Source organism: Carcharodon carcharias, chromosome 9 (assembly GCF_017639515.1).
Source record: "Carcharodon carcharias isolate sCarCar2 chromosome 9, sCarCar2.pri, whole genome shotgun sequence".
NCBI lineage: Eukaryota > Metazoa > Chordata > Chondrichthyes > Lamniformes > Lamnidae > Carcharodon > Carcharodon carcharias.
The window spans coordinates 86,751,690-86,775,831 of record NC_054475.1 but is presented as its reverse complement, the minus strand read 5'-3'; the positions used below and the strand labels follow the sequence as shown (position 1 = coordinate 86,775,831).

The 24,142-nt window shown below is 42.0% G+C and overlaps 1 protein-coding gene across 8 annotated transcripts in view; it reads left to right on the top strand.

Moving 5' to 3' along the window:
• med12 (mediator complex subunit 12) overlaps window positions 1-24,142 on the top strand; it is a 205,234-nt gene that overhangs the window by 116,390 nt on the left and 64,702 nt on the right. For all 8 annotated transcript variants that reach the window (XM_041195243.1, XM_041195237.1, XM_041195238.1 and 5 more), the window contains 8 exons: window positions 431-562; window positions 10,254-10,481; window positions 12,689-12,833; window positions 15,707-15,827; window positions 18,231-18,332; window positions 19,120-19,233; window positions 20,079-20,242; window positions 22,587-22,766. In XM_041195243.1, coding sequence (XP_041051177.1) covers window positions 431-562; window positions 10,254-10,481; window positions 12,689-12,833; window positions 15,707-15,827; window positions 18,231-18,332; window positions 19,120-19,233; window positions 20,079-20,242; window positions 22,587-22,766 — 1,186 coding nt within the window. The remainder of the gene's footprint in view (window positions 1-430; window positions 563-10,253; window positions 10,482-12,688; window positions 12,834-15,706; window positions 15,828-18,230; window positions 18,333-19,119; window positions 19,234-20,078; window positions 20,243-22,586; window positions 22,767-24,142) is intronic.

The following is a 24,142-nucleotide window of genomic DNA, read 5'->3' as shown; positions in this document are numbered from 1 at the left end:
GCTGTTTTGCATTAGGCATTATTTTATGGCAAACGCAGTAGGAACAACCTTCAGCAGCCCATGAGGGAAAATCATGAAAAATAGAAGTGCAACATTAGGTGGGGGCAGAGGGCTGTCAGATTAGGTTGTGATACTTTCTAGACTGAAGATTGCATCCAAGCGATAGCCTTACCTGTGTTTCAGTATAGTGAAAAAAAGTTTGCAATGTTATAGTGAATGTGGTATAAAATCACAGTATTTTAATAGAGGGATCCATAAATTAAATTCCGTATGGTTACTGGACAAATGCTGTGATTAACTCTTTAATTCTTGTTCTGCTGAATAAGAGAAAAACATGAACTAATTTTTTGTGCTGTTGATAATGTTTCATCTCCAACCAAATCTTTTACAGGAAAATGCTTTTTTTGACTAACCTCTCTTTGCTTTTCAGTTTATGTGGAGTGGTAAAGCATGGTGTTAACCCAGCAGACTGCTCCTCTGCTGAACGTTGTATCCTCGCCTACCTCTATGATCTCTACACCTCCTGCAGTCATTTAAAGAGCAAATTTGGAGAACTCTTTGGGTAAGCATAGGAGATGTGTTTCAGATTAAGTATGTGAAAAGTTTATTAGATAGACAACCTTTGGTAGTCATTTGGTGGAAAACCTGGGAGAGAAGTTTATGGAGATATAGATTGAGAGATATCTTTCTGCAAACTATAGCTTTGTTTGAAAATTCAGGTTGATTAGTTCCTGAATATTTGCAGAATTTGTTATCCACTGCTGACCCTATTTAAAGCCTAAAAATGAACAAGACATAACCAGAAACGACCATCAAGCTCGTTCTTTCCATGGACCATATGTAATCCACTCTATCGTGAATTCTACCCGACTTACATAATGTCCTCAGTGAAAGTTCTGAATGGGTACTTCATAATCCCTAGAATGTTTTCAGAACATTTGTCCATCCTTGTATGTCCAGCATTCAAACTTAGCTTAGTGCCCTACAGCAACCCCATCCTATTCACTGCTTCAGCAGCACAGGAAGTGTAATGTTTAGAGATATAGTAATGGGAGGAGTCCTTTTAGATCCCCTGGCCTATTCCACCATTCAGTGACATTATGGCTGATCTGTGACCTAACTCCATATACCCATCTTTTGCCCCATAACCTTTGATACCATTGGATAATAAACATCTATCAGTTTAATTTTAAAATTAACAATGCCTCTAGCATCAATTGCTGTTTGCAGAAGAGGGATTCAGACTTCTATCACCCTTTACATGAAGTGTTCCCTAGTTTTACTCCTGGAAGTTCTGGCTCTAATTTTTTGACTATACCCCCTAGTCCTATACTCCCGAACGAGCAGAAATATTTTCTCTAAACCTGCCCATCCATTTGACTTAATATCTTGGAAACATCCCCTTAGCTTTCTATATTTCAGCTCTAGATTGTGTAGTTGTGCCTCATAATTTAACCCTTGGTGTCCACGTCCTCGTATCATTCCGATAAATCTATGCTATGCTCACTCCAAGGCCAATATATCCTCCTTAAGGTGTGGCTCTCAGTATTCCAGGTGTCGTCTGATCAAGGCTTTGTATAGCTGAAACATAACTTCTGACTCCTTGTGTTCTATTCCTCATGATATAAAGACCAGCATTCCATGGGTCTTTTTGATTATTTCCTGTACCTTTTTGTGACATTTTAATGATCTGTGCACTTGTCTCTTTGACCTCCACTGTTCTAGCTTTCAATGGCTTAGAACCCATTCCATCCTTTTTCGGTCCAAACTTCACATTTGCCTACTCTGAAATCCTTCTATGACGGTTTTCCCCATCACTTAATCTATTAATATCTCTTTGTAATTTTATGCTTCCATCTACACTGCTTGCACTGCCACCTACCTTTGTGTTATCAGCAAATTTGGCAATGTGGGGACATGAGCGAAAACTTCTTCATCCATAGGGTGCTGGGTATTTGGAATTCACTGCCTGGTTTGGTGGTGGAGGCAGAAACCCTCAACTCATTTGAAAGGTACCTGGATCTGCCTCGAAAGTGCTGTAACCTGCAAGGCTACGGACCGGGTGCTGGAAGGTGGGATTAAGAATGGGTTTTTTATTTTTTTCTTTTTCGGCCGCGCAGGCACAATGGGCCAAATGGCTTTTTTCTGTGCTGTGATTTTTTCCATTGTTCTTTGGCTCCATATCCCATCCTGTAAGTCATCAATAATTGCAGAGTGAAGTTGAGGCCCTGACACATACCCTGCCAATTAGAGTACCTGCCCATTATCTTTCTGTCACCTACCATTCAGCCAATTTCCTAACCAGGTGAATGGTTTTCCTTCAATTGCATGAACTTCAACTGTAGCTAACAGTCCCTCTATGAGAGACTTTATCATATGTCTCCTGGAAGTTCATAAAATAACACCCTTAGACATTCCCTTGCCTACTACTTCAGCTATCACTTCATAAAATTCAAATTTGTCAGGCATGGCCTGCCCTTTACAGATTCTTGGTGGTTTTCTCTGATTAGCTGAAAGTTTACAAGGTGTTCAGCCACCCTACCCTTAATGAAAGTCTTTAGCAATTTCCCAACACAAGATGTTAGGCTAACTGATCCATAATTTCCTGATTTCTCTATGTTACATTTCGCAAGTATTAGAATACAGGCATAATTTTTCAATCTAAAGGAATAGTTATCTCAATTTGGGAACCATTCCTTAAAGAATCCAAGGTATTTGGTTAGAGTTGAGAAACATTTGAGTTGCTATTACACTACTAAGTGTATTCTACAGGCCATTAATTAGTGGAAAAGATATAGAGGAGCAAATTTCCCTGGAATTTACAGAGTGGTGCAAAAGCTTTAGAATAGTCATAATAGCAGACTTTAATTATCCTAATATAACCTGGCATAATAATGTAAAGAGCAGGGAGGGAGAAGAGTTTTTGAGTATGCTCAGGAGAATTTTCTTAATCAGCATGTTTCCAGGCCAATGAGGAAAGAGGCATTGCCAGATTTGGTTTTGAGGAATGAGGTGGTCAAGTGGATCAAGTGTCACTCAGAACTTTTAGGGAACAATGATCATGGTATCTTAAGATTTAGGTTAGCTTTGGAAAAGACGAGTGATCTAAGGTAGAAATACAAGATTGGAGGGGAGCCAATTTTTTAAAACATTCATTCATGGGATGTGGGCTTTGCTGGCTGGGCCAGCATTTATTGCCTATCTCTATTGCCCTTGAGAAGATGGTGGTGAACTGCTTTTTTGAACTGCTGCAGTCCATCTGGTGTAGGTACATGCACAGTGCTGTTCGGAAGGGAGTTCCAGGATTTTGACCCAGCGGCAGTGAAGGAACGGCAATATATTTCCAAGTCAGGATGATGAGTAGCTTGGAGGTGAACTTCCAGGTGGTGGTGTTCCCATCTATCTGCTGCCCTTGTCCTTCTTGGATGTTAGTGGTTTGGAAGGTGCTATCTAAGGAGTCTTGGTGAATTCCTGCAGTGCACCTTGTAGGCGGTACACACTGCTGCTACTGTGCGTTGGTGGTGGAGGGAGTGAATGTTTGTGGATGTGGTGCCAATGAAGTAGGCTGCTTTGCCCTGGATGGTGTCGAGTTTCTTGAATGTTGTGGGAACTGCACTCATCCAGGCAAGTGGGGAGTATTCCATCATGCTCCTGACTTGTGCCTTGTAGATGGTGGACAGGCTTTGGGGAGCCAGGAGGTGAGTTACTTGTCGCACGATTTCTAGCCTCTGACCTGCTCATGTAGCCACAGTATTTATATGGCTAGTCAGTTCAGCTTCTGGTCAAAGGTAACCCCAAGGATGTTGATAGTGAGGGATTCAGTGATGGTGACGCCATTGAACATCAAGGGGCGATGATTGGGATTTTCTCTTGTTGGGGATGGTCAAAGCCTGACACTTGTGTGGCGCGAATATTACTTGTCAAGCCTGGATATTGTTCAGGTCTTGCTGCATTTGGCCATGGACCGCTTCAGTATCTGAGGAATCGTGAATGGTGCTGAACATTGTGCAATCATCAGCGAACATCCCCACTTCTGACCTTATAAAAGAAGGAAGGTCATTGAAGAAGCAGTTGAAGATGGTTGGGCCGCAGACACTACCCTGAGGAACTCCTGCAGTTATGTCCTGGAGCTGAGATGACTGACCTCCAACAACCATGATGATGGAGAGTAGACTGATGGGGCGGTAATTGGCCGGATTGGATTTGTCCTGCTTTTTGTGGATGGGACATACCTGGGCAATTTTCTACATAGCTGGGTAGATGCCAGTGTTGTAGATGTACTGGAACAGCTTGGCTAGAGGACATGGCAAGTTCTGGAGCACAAGTCTTCGGTACTATTGCCGGAATATTGTCAGGGCCCATAACATTCACAATATCCAATGGCTTCAGCCATTTCTTGATTTCACGTGGAGTGAATCGAATTGGCTAAAGACTGGCATCTGTGATGCTGGGGACCTCCAGAGGAGGCCGAGATGAATTATCCACTCTGCACTCCTGGCTGAAGATTGTTGCAAATGCTTCAACCATACCTTTTATACTGATGTGCTAGGCTCCTCCATCATTGAGGGTGGGGTTATTTGTGGGGCTTCCTCCTCCAGTGAGTTGTTTAATTGTCCACCATCGTTCTTGACTGGATGTGGCAGGACTGCAGATCTGTTGGTTGTGGAATTGCTTAGCTCTGTTTATCACTACTTGTTTACGCTGTTTGGCACGCAAGTAGTCATGTGTTATAGCATTACCAGGTTGACACCTCATTTTTTTAGGTATGTGCTGTTCTTGGCATGCCCTCCTGCACGCTTCATGGTAATGGCTTAATGGCAATGGGGATATGCCGGGCCATGAGGTTGTGTTCCAGTACAATTCTGCTGCTGCTGATGGCCCCATAGCGCCTCGTGGATGCCCAGCCTTGAGTTGCTAGATCTTTTCGAAATCTATCCCATTTAACACGATGGTAGTGCCACACAACATGATGGAGGGTATCCTCAGTGTGAAGGCAGGACTTAATCTCCACAAGGACTGTACAGTGGTCACTCCTACTGATGCGGTCAAGTATGTTTTTCCCTCTTGTTGTCTCAGATCCAGTGTAGCAGCTTTGTCATTTAGGACTTGGCCAGCTCGGTCAGTAGTGGTGCCACCGAGCCATTCTTGATGGATTGAAGTCCCCACCATTCTGTGCCCTTGTCATTCCTCTTCCTCCAAGTGGTGTTCAACATTCAAGTGTTGTTCAACATGGAGGAGCACTGATTCATCAACTGAGTGAAGGTGGTACATGGTAATCAGCAGGAGGTTTCTTCAACAATACCCAGATGTTAGTAAGGAGGACTTTGCAGAGTTGACAGTGATGGCAGTTGCTGTTTCTGATGCCTAGGTCGATGCCGTGTGGTCAGGCCAGTTTCATTCCTTTGTAGTGGCTTGATAGACTATTTCAGAGGGCATTTAAGAGTCAACCACTGTTGGCCTGGAGTCACATGTAGGCCAGTTCAGGTTTTTACAGCAATCAACAATGGTTTCATGGTCATTTACTCAGTTCCAAATTTTTATTGAATTCAAATTCCACCACCTGTTGTGGTGGGATTCGAACCCGGGTCCCCAGAGCATTACCCTGGGTCTCTGGATTACTGGCCCAGCGACAATACCACTACGCCATCGCCTCTCCAGGCTCCTGAAGGGAATGGAGTAAGAAAAGATCTGGCCTGGGTAAATTGGAATGAAAAGTTGGCAGGCAAAACTGTAACGGAGCAATAAGCTGCCTTTAAAGTTGAGATGGTTTGGATTTAGTCAAGGTATATTCCCAGGAGAGAGAAAGGTAGGATAAGCAAAGCCAGAGTTCCCTGGATAGCAAAAGAGTTAGAGAATAGGATGAAGCCAAAAATGGCTGTGTATGACAGATGTCAGGTTGATAATGCAAATGACAACCATGCCTAATATAGAAAATTCAAACAGGAAGTGGAAAAGAAAATAATAGAAGCAAAGAGAGAGTTTGAAAAGAGACTGGCAGCCAACATAAAAGTGAATACAAATGCATATAAGTAGAAGAGGTTAGTAAGAGGAGGGGTGGGGCTCATCCATCCATCCACCCATTTTCACACCACTTCTCCTGTTGAGGGTTGCGGTGGCAGTAAACTGAGCAGGGCCGACCAGACTTTCCTTCCCTCAGCCACAGATTCCATTCCTCCTGGGAGATCCCCAGGCATTTCTAGGTTAGCCGAGAGATGTAATCCCTCCAGTGTGCTCTGCATTAGCCTCAAAGCCTCCGTCCATGGGCCGTGCCCGGTACAACTCCAGTGGGGGCCACCGGGGACATCCTTCTCAGATATCCAAACCACCTCAATTGGCCCTTCGTGATCCGGAGGAGCGGTGACTCTACTCTGTGGCTCTCCCCGATTGTTGAACTCCTCACCCTGTCCCAGAGATAAGGCCCAGCAACCCTCTGGAGAAACTTCGTTTCCGCTGCTTGTACCCACAATCTTATCCTTTCGGTCATTACCCAGAGTTCTTGATCATGGGTGAGGAAGGGGACATAGATCGGCTGGTAAACTGAGAGCTTGGTCCTAAGGCTCAGCTCCTGCTCCACCACCACTGACCGGTAGAGCGCCCGCAGAGCTGCAGCTGCTGCACTGATCCACTTGGCAGTCTCATGCTACCCCCTGCCATCACTCGCGAACAAGATCCCGAGATATTTGAACTTCTCCACTAAGGGAAGCTGATCTCCCCCCTCCACCCCACCCACTTACCTGGAGAGAGCAACCCACTCTTTTCTGGGATAGAGCCATGGCTTCAGATTTGGAGGTGCTAACCCGCATCCCAGCCACGTCACGCTCTGCAGTGAACCGTTCAATTGCGCGCTGAAGATCACAGTCGGATGAGGCAAGAAGCACAACATCATCTGCAAACAGCAGAATTGCCACTCTCAAGCCCCCAAACTGGATGTTCTCCATACCTCGGCTGCATCTTGATATCCTGTCCATGAAAATCACGAACAGGAGTGGAGACAAGACGCACCATTGGCGGAGTCTGTTAGTCGATCCTTAGATTCAGGAGGAACAATGCAGATTCTGCCCTGGCCATGGAACAGTGGACCAACTCTTTGCCCTCTCGCAGATATTTGAGGGTATGTGGTAGTTTGCTAATCCGGTTTACCTCTGTTTTGTAGACCTGGAGAAGGCATATGACCACATTCCTCGGGACATTCTGTGGGCAGGCTGTGGGAAAATAAGCTGCCAGTGCCGCTTCTGCGTGCTATCAGGTCCCTCTATTTGCAGAGCCAGAGTTGTGTCCGTATTCTCGGCGTTAGGTCGAATTCATTCAAGGTGGTGAGGCCGATTAGGGACCAAAAAGGAGATTTGCACATGGAGACAGAGGGCATTGCTAAGGTGCTAAGTGAATACTTTTGCATCTGTCTTTACCAAGGAAGTAGATGCTGATAAATTCACAGTGAAAGAGGTGGTATCTGAGATACTAGATGGGCTAAAAATTGATAAAGAGGAGGCTTTAGAAAGGCTGACTGTACTTAAAGCTGATAAGCCACCAAGACTTGGTGGTATGCATCCAGGGATGCTGAGGAAAGTAAGGTTGGAAATTACAGCAGTACTGGCCATGATCTTCCAATCCTCCATGGATACAGGTCTGGTGGCAAAGAACTGGAGTATTGCATGCGTTGCACCTGCTTCACCCTTTCCTGTCAGCTCTCCGAAGGGACCATTCCCTCTGCGACACTCTGGTCCACTCTTCTATCACCCCCAATACCTCGTCCTGTTCCCACAACACCTTCCCATGCAATCAAAGTAGGTGTAATACCTGCCCTTTTACCTCCTGTCTCCTGACCGTCCAAAGCTCCAACCCCCCCCCCCCCCCCCCCCCCCCCCCCCCCCCCCCCCCCCCCCCCCCCCCCCGCCCCTAGAGCAACGATTTTCTTGTACTATTTTCAATTAAGTATACGTTGGGCCTTAACTTCTGAGCTCCCTAGTCGAATTGGGGGAATTACTCCAAACATGCGCTGGGGAATCCCCTTCAGAAGTTCTTGGGTAAGGTTTTCACAGCAATTGCCCAGAAGTGCAAACCTCCCCTGGGCAATTACATTGCATTGGGAGCCATCCAAAAATGCAATTTAAATTGTGAGCCTCAGATGGTTCCGACTGGGTAACACCAATAGTTAACCCAGCAAAAGTTCGAAAAATTAAAACCTCTTCTAACTTCTAGGTAACTATTGTACAGACCAGACCGAATCATGTGGGACATGCCCCCCCCCTACCTTCCAGGGAACTCACCCCCACCCCCCCCCCACCCCGACTACCAACCCCCTCACCGGACTCTTCCCTGCCCCCCTCCAACTCCACCCGATTACCCGTTCATGGAACTCTCCCAAACTCCCAGGAGTCTCACACTACCACCACACCCCCTCCCCACCTCCTCACAAGCTGGTCTCCCACTACCCCCACCTGCAAGGACTACCTCCTCCAGTTGAGACCAACATGCACCCAACACATTCCCCCTGTCCCCCCACCCCAACACAGGTCTTTTCCAACCCAAAGCCCAACAACTGCCTTACACCCTCCACCCCAAGGCCCAAAACCACCCCCCCACATCCCACTGCAGACCTGACCCTCTCAGTCCCGCTCTGGATCTGCGATCCCCTCTGGCCCCCCAGATCCTATCCACTTACCTTAGTCACTTCCCTTCGCCCTGGCTGGTTAATGACCTTAAAATTTCAATGGACCTTTAAACTTAACCTGGCTTACGGCAATTAGCACCATAAAAAGCTGTGGCCTCCTTCTCTTTGACTCTCCTGGACTTCAACACTGCACTGTCTGGATCCCGCTCGGCCCGAGCCAGAAGGTCAGGCAAGAAAAGAATTTGGCACAAGTAATTGGGCATGGAGTGGCAGTCTGATGCTGATTGCCACTCCAAGGAAGTTCAAACCCATTATCAGCTGCTCACAATGCAGTGTCCTCTACCAAATGTAGACCAGGTGATGACTTTACAGAACACCTCTTCAGTCTGCAAGCATGACCCCAACCTTTTGGTTACTTGCTGTTTTAATTTACCACCTTGCCCTCACGCTCACATTTCTGTCATTGGCTGTCAGTGCTTCAGTGAAGCTCAACACCAGCTTGAGGAACAACATCTCATCCTCCGATTAGTCACTTTACAGCCTTCTGGATTCAGCATTGAGTCGCATAACTTCAGACCATAAGCTCTTCCCTCCATTTTGATTCCTTTTTTGCCAAGTGCCACTCTCTATCACTTTTCATGTTTTTGCTTTCAAACAGAGCTGCTCATTATTCTGCCACTAACACTCGCTCTGTTTCTTTACCACAACTATTAACACTCCCTCTGCCTTTTATTCCTTGACATCTTTGTTAGTTAATCTCTCCCACTCTCTGCACTATCCCAGACCTTCCCTTTTGTTCTTCCCCCTCCTCCCCCCTTTCAACAGCATTATACCCATCATATTTCTACCTCCCTTTAATTCTGAAAACTCCATTTCCCTTTCCACAGATGCTACCGGAACGTCTGAGTATTTCCAGCATTTTCTGTTTTTATTATACAATGGATCCTAGGCTTTTTAGGTACAGACATAGAGGACAAAAGGAAGGAAATTATGACGAATCTTCATAAAATATTGGCTTGGCCTCAACTGGAGTATTGTGTCCAATTCTGAGCATTGCACTTTAGGAAGGATGTAACGGCTTTAGAGAGGTTGGAGAAAAGATTCAAGAGAATGATTCCAAGGATGAGACACTTCGATTGTGTGTGAGAAGCTGGAGTTCTCCGTGGAAATAGAAGTTTGAGAGGAAATTTGATAGAGATATTCAAAATCATGAGGGATCTAGACTGAATGGATAGAGAGAAACTCTTCTCATTGACAGAAAGGTCGAGGATCAGAGGTTTCCAATGTAAGGTGAACGGCAAAAGAACCAATGGCAACATAAGGAAAATCTTTTTTATGCAGTAAATGGTTAGGACTTGGAATGTAATGCTTGGGAGTGTGGTAGAGGCAGATTCAATTGTAGCTTTCAAAAAGGAATTGAAAACACCTGAAGAGAGAAGATTTGCAGGGCAACAGGGAAAGGACTGGGATTAACCAATTTGCTCTTGCAGAGAGTTGGACACGATGTGCTGTAACCATTCTATTATTCTACTTGTATATGATTTCAGAACACAGTCTGTCACTTGCCATCTTTTGACAAATCTTGAAGCACAGTTTTTTAATTTGAAATTTAATGAAATTTAATTGTTTTTTTTGCTATAAGTGATGCCTGTTCCAAGGTCAAGAATACCATCTACAGTAATATTGATCCTTCTGACTCCAACATGCTTTGGGAACCTGAGTTCATGATTGATGCCATTGAAAACCCCTCCGCCCACAACTTCAGCTACTCCATGCTTGGTAAAATCCTGAATGATAACCCAGCCAATCGCTACAGCTTTGTTTGCAATGCACTCATGCATGTCTGTGTGGGACATCATGATCCTGATCGGTAAGAGCCTAACTAATTTTGTATCTACCTGACTAACTTTATATCTATGGAGGGAATAATGTGGCCAGCTGGGTTAGCATTTTTTTTTTTTCATTTATTGTTCGGAGCCAGTTGAATTGATATGGAAAAATGATCAAAATCAATACATTAAATTTACAAAAATGGAGAATGTATGTTGAATATAGTTACTGTTTCTATAGCATGACCCACTCACTTCTGGAGTCTAGATTAAAATTCAAATCAGAATAATTAGTTGATTAGTGTTTCCTCTCTGCAACCTGAAGTAAAATGGCACTGGCACTTGGTCCAGCTCCTAATGAATAAAGGCCCAATATTAAATTACTAAGAATTCAACCAGGTTGTACAAAATTGACAACCTTAATTAACAGACTGGAAATATGTCTGAAAAGGGGAACAGAACAGCTCCATTAGTACCAGTATTTGTCCTAATGACAATATAATGCACTAAAATAATCTGAACTAACTGCTTTAATATTCAAATCCAATTCCTCTGCCCTATCATTGGAAGAACTAGAGGAAGAAAAGTCATTGACAACCTAACCAGTGAAAATATATAGTGCTATGCATCAGGTTGGATTTTTCAGCATCACAACACAAAGAGACTTGCTCTTTTTTGGTTCTGGGTGTTGAAAGATTAAGTGAGAGCTGTGGAACAGACAAAGGAAAGTTATGAAGATGTTAGGAGGACTGAAGTCATGCTACAGCCTACTCTCACTCGAAAGAATTACAGCCTACTCTCCTTGGAATTGGATGTTTCTTGATATCAAAGATTCAAAATCTTTGTCAGCCTTTAAATGTTTCCATGTCACACTTCACCCTTAGGCTATGATATTTTTCCAGCCATTTATTGTTACGTTTACTACTTGTCTGGGACAACTTCCCAGAAGTGCCACATTGGTGCTATAATGAGGTTGGGGTTAAGGCTTGTTGAGACACAGCAGTGGGAACTGTCAACTATATCTTATGCTACACTTGACCTTGAAGTACTGGATGGAGCATTGTAGAAGTTGTCCCAGAAAAATAGTAAACGTAGTAATAAATGCCTGGAAAAATAGCTTAGCCTAAGGGTGAAGTGCGGTCATGGAGATATTTAAAGGCTGACAAGGATTTTGGAACTGATAGCAAGAAACATCCAATTCCAGGGAGAGTAAGTTGCAGAATGACTTAAGTTTCCCTACACCTTCACATCTTTCCTTTGTCCGTTCCACAGCTCTCACTTAATTTTTCAACACCCAGAACCAAAGAGGAACAAGTCTCTTTGTGTTGTGATGCTGAAAATCCAACCTGTTACAAAGCAGTGTATATTTTCATTGGTTAGGTTGTCAATGACTTTTCTTCATCTAGTACTTCCAATGATAGGGTAGAGGAATTGGATTTGAATATTAAAGCAGTTAGTTCAGATTTATTTTAGTGCATTATATTGCCATTAGGACAAATACTGGTTCTAATGGAGCTTCTGTTGATTTGTGAACCTTATTGTTCAATTTCTAATTTTGTATTTATTTGGTGCTCACCAAGCTGAAGGATTTCAGTGTTCAGGAATGGAACATTTTTTGTGCCCCCTCCTCCATTTTGAGTATGCCTTATTCATTTCAAATACTTCAAGTCAGTTTTAACATTTGCAAAGTGAGCCCCTCCACTTTGCCACAACAATGTGCTTTAACTCCAGTTTGAGAAGACCAGCCCCGGTTGCACTAATATAATTGTTTCCACTCCCCACTTGTGTTGGCCTAAGGCCTCCTTGACTGAGACTGCTAACCTAATGTCAGGCTGTGCTACGTCATAGCAAGTTTAATCACATGGACTCAATTTCATTTCATTTAAAATAAAGACATGCAATTGACAGAAGAGTTTTCTGTTATTAGTTTTGGGTGGAATTTAAGTGGCAAAAGGACTGTGCACCATAAACTCATTGCATCACCCTTTCCTCCTGGACCTCTGTGTTGAGATTTTGCTGATATTTTAGACTTAAAATCAAGTTGTCGCTCTGTGGGTGAAGAGAGAATGCTTTTACTCCCCTGTAGGGCCAGAGGACCTGTGACTGCAAGAGAACAAAGCAAGCTAACTAACTTGTTTCCTAGAGCCCATATGTGTGCAACCTCTGTGTTTTTGCTGCTTTCAAATAAGATTACCTGATTGTTCTCTTCATATCTTTATACACCTCTCTCTCCTTTCTCTTTATTTAGTGTGAATGACATTGCTATCCTGTGTGCGGAACTGACTGCCTATTGCAAGGCTCTCAGCGCCGAGTGGCTTGGTGTACTTAAGGCACTGTGCTGTTCATCCAATAATGGTACTTGCGGCTTTAATGATCTTCTCTGCAATGTTGATGTGAGTATTGTTTCATCAAACAGCTGTTTAATGTATTAATCTTTTGGGAGATTAAATTCACCCTTTGACTTTACTGTGTGCCCTTTAATTAATGTTTATTAGTGATCAATGCCACAAAGCTGTGTCTGTGGTCAGCTGGCTAGCGATGCATGAGGCAAAAGAGCAAGTGAATACTGCATCTTGAGGGGGATGATGTCTGCTTAAAGATTGAGACAGACTGATAGGTTAACTATTCAGTTTATGGTGTCTCCTTAATAGTGTCACTCAAAGGGTGACAGTTTAGAAAAAGGTACCAGCAATAGTTAATGAAACAACTGAGTGCATTCCTGGAGAAGAGAAGTGATTAGGCATATGTTGAGGAAGCCTGAATGAGGTCTACTGCATTTTAAAATGTGTTACTAAAAATTCTACTTTTTTTTCAATCTAAATCAGTCACGTTGAGAATGTGGTAATGACCAAGCCTATGCCTGTATACTATATATGTAGCCTGACATTATTAGGTGCATAGGAGCTGTTCAATAAGTTTATTAGTCAGAGTATTGAAAATTGTCTTTGCGGTTCCTTCTAGAACTGCATCTAACTCCAGCTCAGGTAGGAATTTGAAAGATTTTTCTGACTTTAGGAAGGATCTATATGAAATGTGCTTTCAATTGAGTTTTATAGTAACGTTTATCTGCAGTAGACTTCTACAATATTCTCACTCTGTTGCCAGTCTCATTCTGACCACAAGGATGATTGGTGTGGAAATTTGAAGGGCCAGTTTGGTTAAGCAAGAGGTGCTCCTCTTAAGTTAGGGTTAAAGTATATTATAGAGACAGGGTGGAAAAAGCTTGACTCTGCATCTAATCAGCACTGTATTGACTTGCATTTATTTCCTTTCTTAAATAAGGAGACCAAAACTGTATGCAGTACTGCAGATGTGGGGTCTCCTACAGTTGTACAGGGCTTTGATGAGACCACATCTGGAGTACTGTGTACAGTTTCAGTCTCCTTATCTAAGAAAGGATATGAATGTGTTCAAAGCAGCTCAGAGAAGGTTCACTGAACTGATACTTGGGATGGGGGTTGATGTTATCTTATGAGGAAAGGTTGAACAAGTTGGGCTTGTATTCATTGGAGTTTAGAAGAATGTGAGGTGGCCTTATTGAGACACATAAGATCCTGAGGGGCCTTGAGCAGGTGGACACTGAAAGGATGTTTCCCCTTGTGGAAGAGACTAGAACTTGGGGACACAGGTCAAAAATAAGGTGTCTCCCATTTCAAGCTGAGATGAGAGTTTTTTTCTCTGAGGATTGTTAATCTTTGGAACTCTCTTCCCCAGAGGCAGGGCCATTGAATATTTTTAAGACAGAGATAGATCGACTCCCTTGTTAGTCAAGAATCTAACGATATCTGGAGTAGGCGGAAAAGTGTAGTTGAGGCCACAATCAGATGAGCCGTGATTTTATTGAACGGCGGAGCAGGCTCAAAGGGCCGACTTGCCTACCTCCGCTCCTGATTCGTATGTTTGTATGATCAGACAGCATAGAGTGCCAAGTTTCACTCTATTCAACCAGTACTGCATCTGATGTAGGAGTACTTTGAGGTAATAAACATGCTTTGGGAAAAGCACTTCGCAGGTCAGTGAATATAAGCAGTTACTTTTTAATAAATGTGATGACCAACTGAGAAAATCTGAGTGCAAACAGTAGGAAATGACTCTGAATTTTTTTTGCTGGAAGAGGCAAGTTTAACAGCAGGTGATTTATAAAGCAATTGGTTAAATTAAGGAGAATAGCCAAAGGTAAAGAAAACACATGTCTATAGTCAACTGCACTCTCTATAAGAGCTTAAAAGCCTGCCTCCATTATAATCCCACCACCAAAACTTGCATCCACACCTTTTGCTACTTCTGAACAGGGCTTCTCCAGTACATTCTGTACTGGCCTCCCAATACTTCCTCTACCTGACACAAATTCTAACTCTTCAGAACTTTAAAAAAATGTGGGTGTGAATGTTATTGTGGTTTGTTGCCCATCCTTAGTTGCCTGAAGTAAAATGGGTTGCTAGGCCAGTTAAGAGAGCGTTTAAAAGTCACCCACATTGATGTGGGACCAGAGTGACAAAATAGGCCAGATCAAGTATGGCAACAGGTTTCCTTCTGTGAGGGCTATAAGTGAACCAGTTGGGTTTTTATGCCAATCCAACAGCTTTATGGTCATTTTTATTGGTACCAGATTTTTTTAAACCTCCTTCATTAGTGGCAGAACCTTTTCTCTCCCCACTTTCTTAAAGCCAGTTACCTTGTCTGTCTTCCCAAACTCCTGATAGAAGCCTGCTTTCTGCAGTTGTTTCTTTCCTGAGAGTATACATTCATATAATACTTAATTATTTAATTCAAGATGATGTTTCGAAGTACTGCACATACAATGATTCATTGTGATTTGCATTAATTATTTGGCAAACACAGCAATTGTGCATGCAATGTCAGCCATGAATAACAATGGGATAAATGACCAATTAATTTGTTTTCAGTGATGTTTAGTTCTGGAAAGAATGGTTGCCAAATGCTCGGAGAACTCGTGGCTTCTCTTTATAGGAATAGTGTTATGGGGTCCTTAACATCTATCTAAACAATGACAACAAAATGCAGTAAGACATCTGTGAGTATATTATATTAAGGAGGTAAAGGAATAGTGGACATAAACAGGAGGATGGGCACTAGTTTAATGTTTTTACAAGGTTTGCATCCACTTCCACATTGGAGTACTTGGTGATTGCTACCACTGAGCCTAGCTGATGCATGTAACTTTCAGGAGCAAGGATTTTCTGAGGTGATGGCTTCACTTTTGTCTGGTACTAAAGCTCTCTCACTCTTCCTCTATTTTCCTCAGGTGAGCGATTTATCATTCCATGACTCTCTGGCAACATTTATAGCTATTTTAATAGCCAGACAATGTTTGCTGTTGGAGGATCTGATTCGCTGTGTGGCCATCCCATCACTCCTTAATGCAGGTAACCATCTATCTTAGAATCGCCCCTTTTGAAATTGCAGAGATGATATATTCCTGAAATATAGAATAAGAATGGGTCTATTCACTTGTATTTACTTTTATTGATAAAGCATTAACTTTATCAGTGCTGCATGACTTGCAATTGAGTAGCCTTTCAGTGGGAGAGGTGTTTTTCAGTAATCATTGGCGAAGTTTGAAGAGCATGGAGTGCTCTTACTGGAACAAAATTGTTATCCACTGCTCTTGAAACTTGAAATCGTTATAAGCATTTTACTTGCTGATTTATTGTCCTAGTATTGCTTACTTTTTCAACCCTTTTTTCAATCCTCTCCAGAAACCTGAAACACGGGCAACTCTGCAATTCCACAGGCAGGATCAAATTTTCCATGTTCTATTAATTTTACACTGAGTTGTGTTCCAGGGTGAATAGTGCTCAACTGATACCTAAGGAAATACTCTGTATTTTCCTGTATCATTTAAGTGATAAAATAATGATTGTTAATGCACTACGTACTTTTTTTGTGGTCCTTCCTTTCATCCATCCTTTCTTCCATCTATCCAGCCTTCATTATTCGGCACATACCATGTGCTGTTAACATTTTTTGCATTGAAGTGCAAATCACCATGAAACCCACGTAAGGCATCATTTTCGAACTACAGGCACTATGTCTCAAATCCAAAAACCGGAGTTGTTTGAAAACGGGATATTTTTAGAATGTGCCTTGTATCGATTTTAATTGAGTAAAATAAAAAAAAACTTAACTGAACAATTCAACTGGGCGTTACATTGGTGCAGTGTGACGCAGGGTCGTTATCCGCTTCGCCACTTGCATGCCAGTCTGTTTCCACACTCAGAGCGACCCTTGACCCCACCCAACCCGGCTTGGCCTGAACTGCCCAACCTCAAATCGGGCCTTGGCCCCGAAGTTTTGGTTTTGAGACAATGTACATGTATCATATCTTTGCCTTTTTGTCATATATAGTTATAATGCTCTTTAATTTTTGTTATTGGAACTTGTTAATGGATTGTAGAAGATAGATTTTCACTCTAATTCAGCAACATATAGATTACACCTCAGTATAAGCTTGATTATTTCATTATAATAGAAGGATAATTAAGAATCTGCAAATGTTGACAATGCATGCATGATACAACTATATCCTAAACATGAGAATAAAGCTAAAGGAAATACATAAACATAAGAAAAATGGATGCCAACCTGGCTAAAATAGGGAGTATAAGAACAGAGGGATTATCCTAGAGCTGTATAAAACACTAGTTAAGCCACAGCTAGAGTAGAGTTCTGGTCATCACATTATAGGGAGTGCGCCAGAGAAGGTACAGAGGAGATTTATGAGGCTGTTGCCAGAATTGGAGAATTTTAACTATGGGGAACGATTGGATAGGCTGGGTTTGATTCTTTGGGATGCGTGAGGCATAGGGAAGATTTAATTAAAATGCATAAAATTAAAAGGGACCTCGATAGAGTGAATAGGAAGGATCTATTTCCATTAACAGAGGTCAATAGCCTGGGGGCATAGATTTAAAGTATTTGGCAAAAGGGTCTGGAACTCACTGGCTGAAAGGATGATGGAGGGAAAAGCCCTCATTGCATTTAAAAAACACAATATGTACTTGAGGTGCTGTTACCTACAGAGCTACAGACCAAGATCTGACAACTGCGATTAGGCTGGGTAGTTCTTTATCGGTGGGCATAGACACAATGCACTGAATGGCCTCCTGTGCCATAAATTTTCCATGTTTCTACAGACTTAAAGAGAAAAGCATTATAAGAACTGCAAAGCAGTACTGAGGGAGTGTGGCATTGTTGTAAATGAGGTATTAAGCTAAGACCTAACTGTTGATTCATGCGATTGTAAAAATCCAATGGCATTATTTAAACTTGGTGTTCTGGTCAGAATTCCTCTAAATTTACCACTAAAAATTAAATCAACTGGTCGCTTTGTATTGCTGATAGTGGGGCTTTGTGATGTGCAAATTGGATGTCATATTTGCCTGGTAACGACATGGCAGCATAAGTACTCCATTGCCTTTGAATCATTTTAGGACATCTTGATGTTGTGGTAAGGTATTATATGGATGCAAACTTTTCCTTCTCACTGAATCAAAAACATCTCAAAGGTGCTTCACGCACAATTAATTAATTTGAAACAGTATCAATTAACTCATATCTGAAATGTTAACTAACCTTTCCCCTTCAACTGTTGATTGAACTTCTGAATGCTTCTAGCTTTTTTTTTCTATTTATACATTCTGAGAATCGCCAAATTGGAATGTGATTGCATACTTGGCATATTTTGCTGTAGCTATACTCCTGCCATGCTTGGCTGTTGTACAAAAATACAGAATATGCAAGTAAGTGTGCTTTTATTTGTGTTACAGCATGCAGTGAACAAGATTCAGAACCTGGTGCTCGTCTAACATGCAGAATCCTCCTCCACTTGTTTAGGACACCACAGTTGAACCCTTGTCACCAGGACAGCAGTAAGTGAAGTATATTATGAGTGTTGTCTTTTAATCAGTGAAAACATAAGAAATTAACTGTTGTCTGAAACTTGGATTCATTCATGCTCAGGGAGGAGAGATCAGTAGTTTCCTCTGTCTGAGAAAAGTTTTCCATTCAAAACAGAATTTATTTGAACTTCAATTTCATGAAGATTATTCAAAATATCTTGTATTTTAGTTTATTCAGAACAACTGTGCTAAGTATACTACTGGTCATACCTAGGGGAGAAGGTGAAAAGAAGGCGCAATCTACTTTTTGATATAAAATACTTGCCTGTCTAGTTTTTTAATGTCTTCAACTTTATCTTTAAACTTCTTTTAAAGTGCACTTATTTCTATGAGAGGGGAAATTGTATAGAACATTCAATTCCTTTTTCTAAGCTTTCATAAGCAGTGTCAGTAAATCCCTGCTTTCCATTCAACAGTCATGGCTTAACTGGCAGAGTTGCCTGTGACTTGGAAGATACAGTCATTAATGACAAAGGTTCTGCACTAGATTGGGCTGCTGAAATGGAAAGTTACACTGGCATATGCAGTCTTTCTCTGTTCAGGTACAGAGAGGCTTTGAAGTCTGACATCAGTGTACCATTGGTGGTTGCTGCAACATTCATAACTAAGACATCTTACTTTCCTATTTAAGAACATGCATGCCAGAGTGTGGATTAGAGCAAGTTAGAAAACTGATGACAGCCATAGTTAGAATAATTTTTCTCTCTTGGCACTGTTGTCAGTCAATGGTGATCTCTGATGGAGCGCTTTTTTTCAGATAAACCTACAGTAGGGATTCGTTCATCCTGTGACAGACACCTGCTGGCAGCATCGCAGAACAGCATTGTGGTGGGAGCAGTTTTTGCTGTCCTCAAAGCTATATTTATGTTGGGTAAGTGATGCTAATATTGAAATCTGATTACTGTTAGAGCCGGGGGTGGGGGGTGGAATCAGGATGCTTCCTTTTGGGATGTGTGTTTTGCAGTCTCCTCTTACAGGTTATTCTCTTTTTTTTTTCTTTCCCTTTAGTCTGTTGGCACTATGTTATGCCCCAGATTGAAATCTGATGACCACATCTGTGCTTATTTATTAATGTAATATTTCTTGATGTCCTTTAAATGAAAAAAAATCAAGAACTCTGTATGAGAGGGCTAAAGATCCTAACCCATTTTTTTTAACCATGAGGGTTGAAGTTGTTAATAGCTCAGCTTCAGTTCTCTCCCCATGGAAGATAGGGAAAGCGAATTAGGGTGAAATTTTCTCATTGTAGCTCAACAGGATATTGCATGCAGAAAAGTCCTTATTGGAAAATTGCAATTATAATGTCTGCAATTTTCTGAACATTAGTTTTATTGGAGAGTGCACTTGTGCTTTTACAATAAGCTGCCTTTTGTACATCAGGCACCACTGTCGGAGCGAGATGTTTGAAAACTTTACTGTTAGTACTCCTTAAAGAATGAGCAGGTAGTGGTAGTAATGAGGGAAGCAACAGTGGAGTAAGTGTATATGAACTCTGGATGGAGCATCTAATATACGAATGGCCTTTTCCTGCTCCATTTTCTTATGTTCAAATGAGGCTTGTGTTCTGTAGCTGGGGTAAGTAACCTTGATCTGAAAGAGTAGGATGCTCTGGATAGCTTTATTTCACAAAGAAGATGCTATGCGCTGTGTTACAATTAAAGTTTAATCTAGGAGACTCCCCAAGCACAATGAAAAGAGCTTCCTTTTCCATTTCAGGTGATGCTGAATTAAAAGGCTCTGGCTTCTCTCATTCTGGTGGAATGGAGGACCTTGCAGATGATGATGTAGGAGTGAAAAAATCTGGCAGCCGGACTGTTTCTATTGAAACAGCCAGTTTAGATGCTTATGCGAAATATGTGCTAAAGAATATCTGTCAGCAGGTAAGGGGTCATTAAATCTGGGACACTGGAGTGTTCACTGAAATTAAGCTTCTCTATCTTTATGCATACATTTAGACAAAATTTTCTGTATTTTTAGCCTGAACACCTGAGATTGAGTACTGAGTTTGAAAAAGTGAACTTTTTCAGTGTTAATTGGATCACCAACATATGGCTGGTGAAATAAGCACTATTTTAATTATGTTCTTTTGTGCAGGCCTGACATTTTGCAATAAGTAAATATCATTTATTTAGTATATTTGATGTCTTAATCCTTGCCCTCGCCCACTTTCCATCCTCCAACCCCAAGGTCCTTCCCAGGAGTGTAATCAGACAAAATTAGACACAGAGCCAAAGAAAGACATTAGAGTGGGTGAACAAAAGTTATGGAGGATCTTAAAGGAGGAAACAGAAGAAAAAAAGAGAAGTTTAAGGATGGAATTCCAGAGTTTAGGTCCTAGGCCTGAAGTTACGACCTCCAGTGGTGGGGTGAAGGAAGTAAGGATGGAAGAGAGGCCCAGGATGAAGGAATACAAATATCAGAGGGTTGTCGAGTTATAGGATGTCATAGAGATTGCTGGGGGTGATGAGTGCGAGACCATGGAGGGATTTGAACATGCGGATGATTTTGAAATTGAGAAATTAGGGGACTAGGTGCCTATATAACCCGATTAGTAAAGGAGTAATGCATGAATGGGAATTGGCGTGAGTTAGGATATGTGCAGCAGAGTATAGATGAGCTCAAGTTTATGGAGGGCACAAGTTAGGAAGCCCGTTAGAACATCAGATAATAATGTCTTATGGTAAGGAAAGCATGGATGAAAGTTTCAGCAACAGATGAATTAAAGCAGGGGTGGATGTGGATGATATTACAGAGGTGGGAGTGGCCAGTTTTGGTGATGGAGAAGACATGGGGTTGGAAGCGATCTCAGAGTCTAATAGGATGCTAAAGCTGTATACAATCTGTTTCTGATGGAGACAATGACCAGAGTGGGAGTTTGAATCGATGGTTGTGGAAGAGATTGTGGTGTGGGCTGAAGACAATGGCTTTGATCTTAACAATTAATTGGAGGAAATTTTAGCTCATCCAGAAATGGACGTCTAATGGAATCAGTGGAGGGGTTGATAGCAGTGGTGGTAACCTGGAGTTGGGTGTCAGCATACATGTGGGACCTAGCATTGTGTTTTCAGGTGGTTATTGCCAAGGGGCAGCATATAGATGAAAAACAGCAGAGGGGCATCAGATAGATACTTGGGGGTGGCTCCAGAGATAACATTGTGAGCTTTGGAAAATAAATCATTGCAGGAGATTCTTTGGCTACGCCTGAATAGGTAAGAGTGGAAACAGGTGAGGGCAATCCCACTCACTTGGACAATGGAAACTAAGTATAAGTGAAGCATAATGTGATCAACAATGTCAAAGGCTAAGACAGGTCAGAAAGGATGAGGAGGGATTGTGCACGAAGTAGGGGCGGGGAAGCTGAGGGGAAATTCTAAACAGCAGGAATGCTCACACTTGTGATGTCTTAACTTCTAGATTCAACTGTCAGAAGAGCATTAATCCCTTTACATTATCTAATCAGCATTCCTGAATTCTGTACAACACAAGTACAAAATACAACTCCATCTGATAGGGTAGATATATGGAAGATGTTTGCACTTGTGAAAATACCCAAAACTAGGGATCATGAATATAAGAAAGTTATTAATAAATCCAGATAAGGAATTCAGTGGAACTCTTTACCCAATATTGTTTAGAATGGGGAAATTTCTATCATATGAAATAGTTGGGGCACATGACACACATACCTTTTAAGGGGAGGCTTGATAAGTAACTGGAGGAGAAAAGGAAATAGGTTATGCAGAAGGGTTTGATTATGTAAAATGGGAGGAGACTTGTGTGGAGCAAAAACAATGGCAAAGACCAGTTGGGCTTACATCCTCTTTCTGTGCTGTTAATTCTATGTATTCTTGATACTTGTAATTTTTTTTCTTATACTACATTATTACTCTCTTCATATTCCTTTGCTGTTGTTTACATCTCTCCCAGTCCATGGGATCCCCACTTTTGTTTGTTTGTTAGTGTGTGTAGATGTTGCATTTGCTGATAAATGCTAATCAATCCTAAAAGACTACTACTGGTCTACAAAAGACCTGACAAGCACATTGCAACTTGCAATGTTTCCTGACCAAACAATAATTACACATTGAATGGCCTGAGGTTTGGTTTACTTACAAAAGACTTGTGGCCTTAAAGAGACACGGCCTGACCTTACTAGTAGAATGATGCATTACTTATGACATTGTATAACTATCACGTTTTATTAACTTTTGTCTTTCCTCACAGGAGTGGGTGGGAGAGCGCTGCCTAAAGAGTTTGTGTGAGGATAGCAGTGCTCTGCAGGATCCGGTTTTGACAAACAAGCAAGCACAACGACTCTTGCAACTGATATGCTATCCGCACCGTCAGCTGGACAGTGAGGAAGGGGACAACCCACAACGTCAACGAATCAAACGCATTCTACAGGTAAGGAACAGTGCACATTAGGAAGGAAAACAACAAAAACAATAGACAAAGCGAGCATCTTGGCATTCTCCTAACCTAAAAGTGAAGAGGTTTGCCAGCAAGTATTTGGGCCGTAAAGTAACAGAATAGGTTGTAAGTTTAAAAAGAAACTGGCATCAACCAGAATTCATTGGTTACTCCTGATTAAGAGGATGATGGCAAATGAGCTACATTTAAATGACCAAGATGGGAGAACATTGCAAAGTCTAGTATGTGTTACTTAATTTTCTTTAAATAGAGGCTGACTCCCCATCCACAGCAGCAGTTGGACATTGTGTCTATTAGAATAGGAGACCTGTTACACGGCCAGCCCCACTTTGCCTTGGTGGGGCTTTGTCTGGCTGCATTGGTCAGGCGAACCTGCATAATTGAGGGCAAGGCCCTGCTGTGACCTTTAGTGTGCCTTCCCAGCCATCAACTGATCCACTATTGTGATAGGACTTAGCAAGGTGGCTTTTGCTTGCCATGTCACAAGGTGTTGTAAAGTATGTTTATGAGGGTTTGAATGATTTAGAGGCTCCACTCTCTATCTCACCCTATCCTAACCATCTTGTTGCTGTGTTCCATTGCTGCTTATTCCTCTGGTGAGGTCCTGTTTATTTTGTAGTTAGGGTCTTCAGAAGGTGCAGAGAAGATTTGGAAAAATATATCAGAAATGCGTAGGTATACTTGTCAGGAAAAGATTGAGTCTCTTCTCTTCAAAAAAGAAGGCTGAGGGATGACCTAATAGAGGTATTTGATGAAGTAACAGAAAGGGTTGATTAGGGTAATGCTGTTGATGTGCATTTGATAAAGTGCCGCATGACAGACTTGTGAGGAAAGTTGGAGCTTATGGAATAAAAGGAACAGCCACAGCATGGATATGAAATTGGCTGAGTGACAGGAATCAGAGTTGTGGTTAACGGTTGTTTTTCGGGCTGGAAGAAGGTTTATAGTGGATGCCTTCAAGGGTCGGTGTTGGGACCCCTGCTGTTCCTGATACATATTTATGACCTAGAACTTGGTGTGCCAGGCACAGTTTCAAAATTTGCAGACAATGTTAAACTTGGAAGTTTTATGAACTGTGAGGGTGATTGTGCAGAACTACAAAAGAACATAGGTTAGTGAAATAGACAGACAAGTGACAGATGAAATTTAATGCAGGGAATGGTAAAGTGATTAATTTGAAATGCAGACAGAGAATATAAAACAAAGGGTACAGTTCCAAAGAGGATGCAGGAGCAAAGGGACCTGGGTGTGATGTGCATAAATCATTGAAGGTAGTAGGACAGACTAAGAGAGTGGGTAATAAATCATATGGCATTCTGGCTTTATAAATAGGGCCATAGAGTACAAGC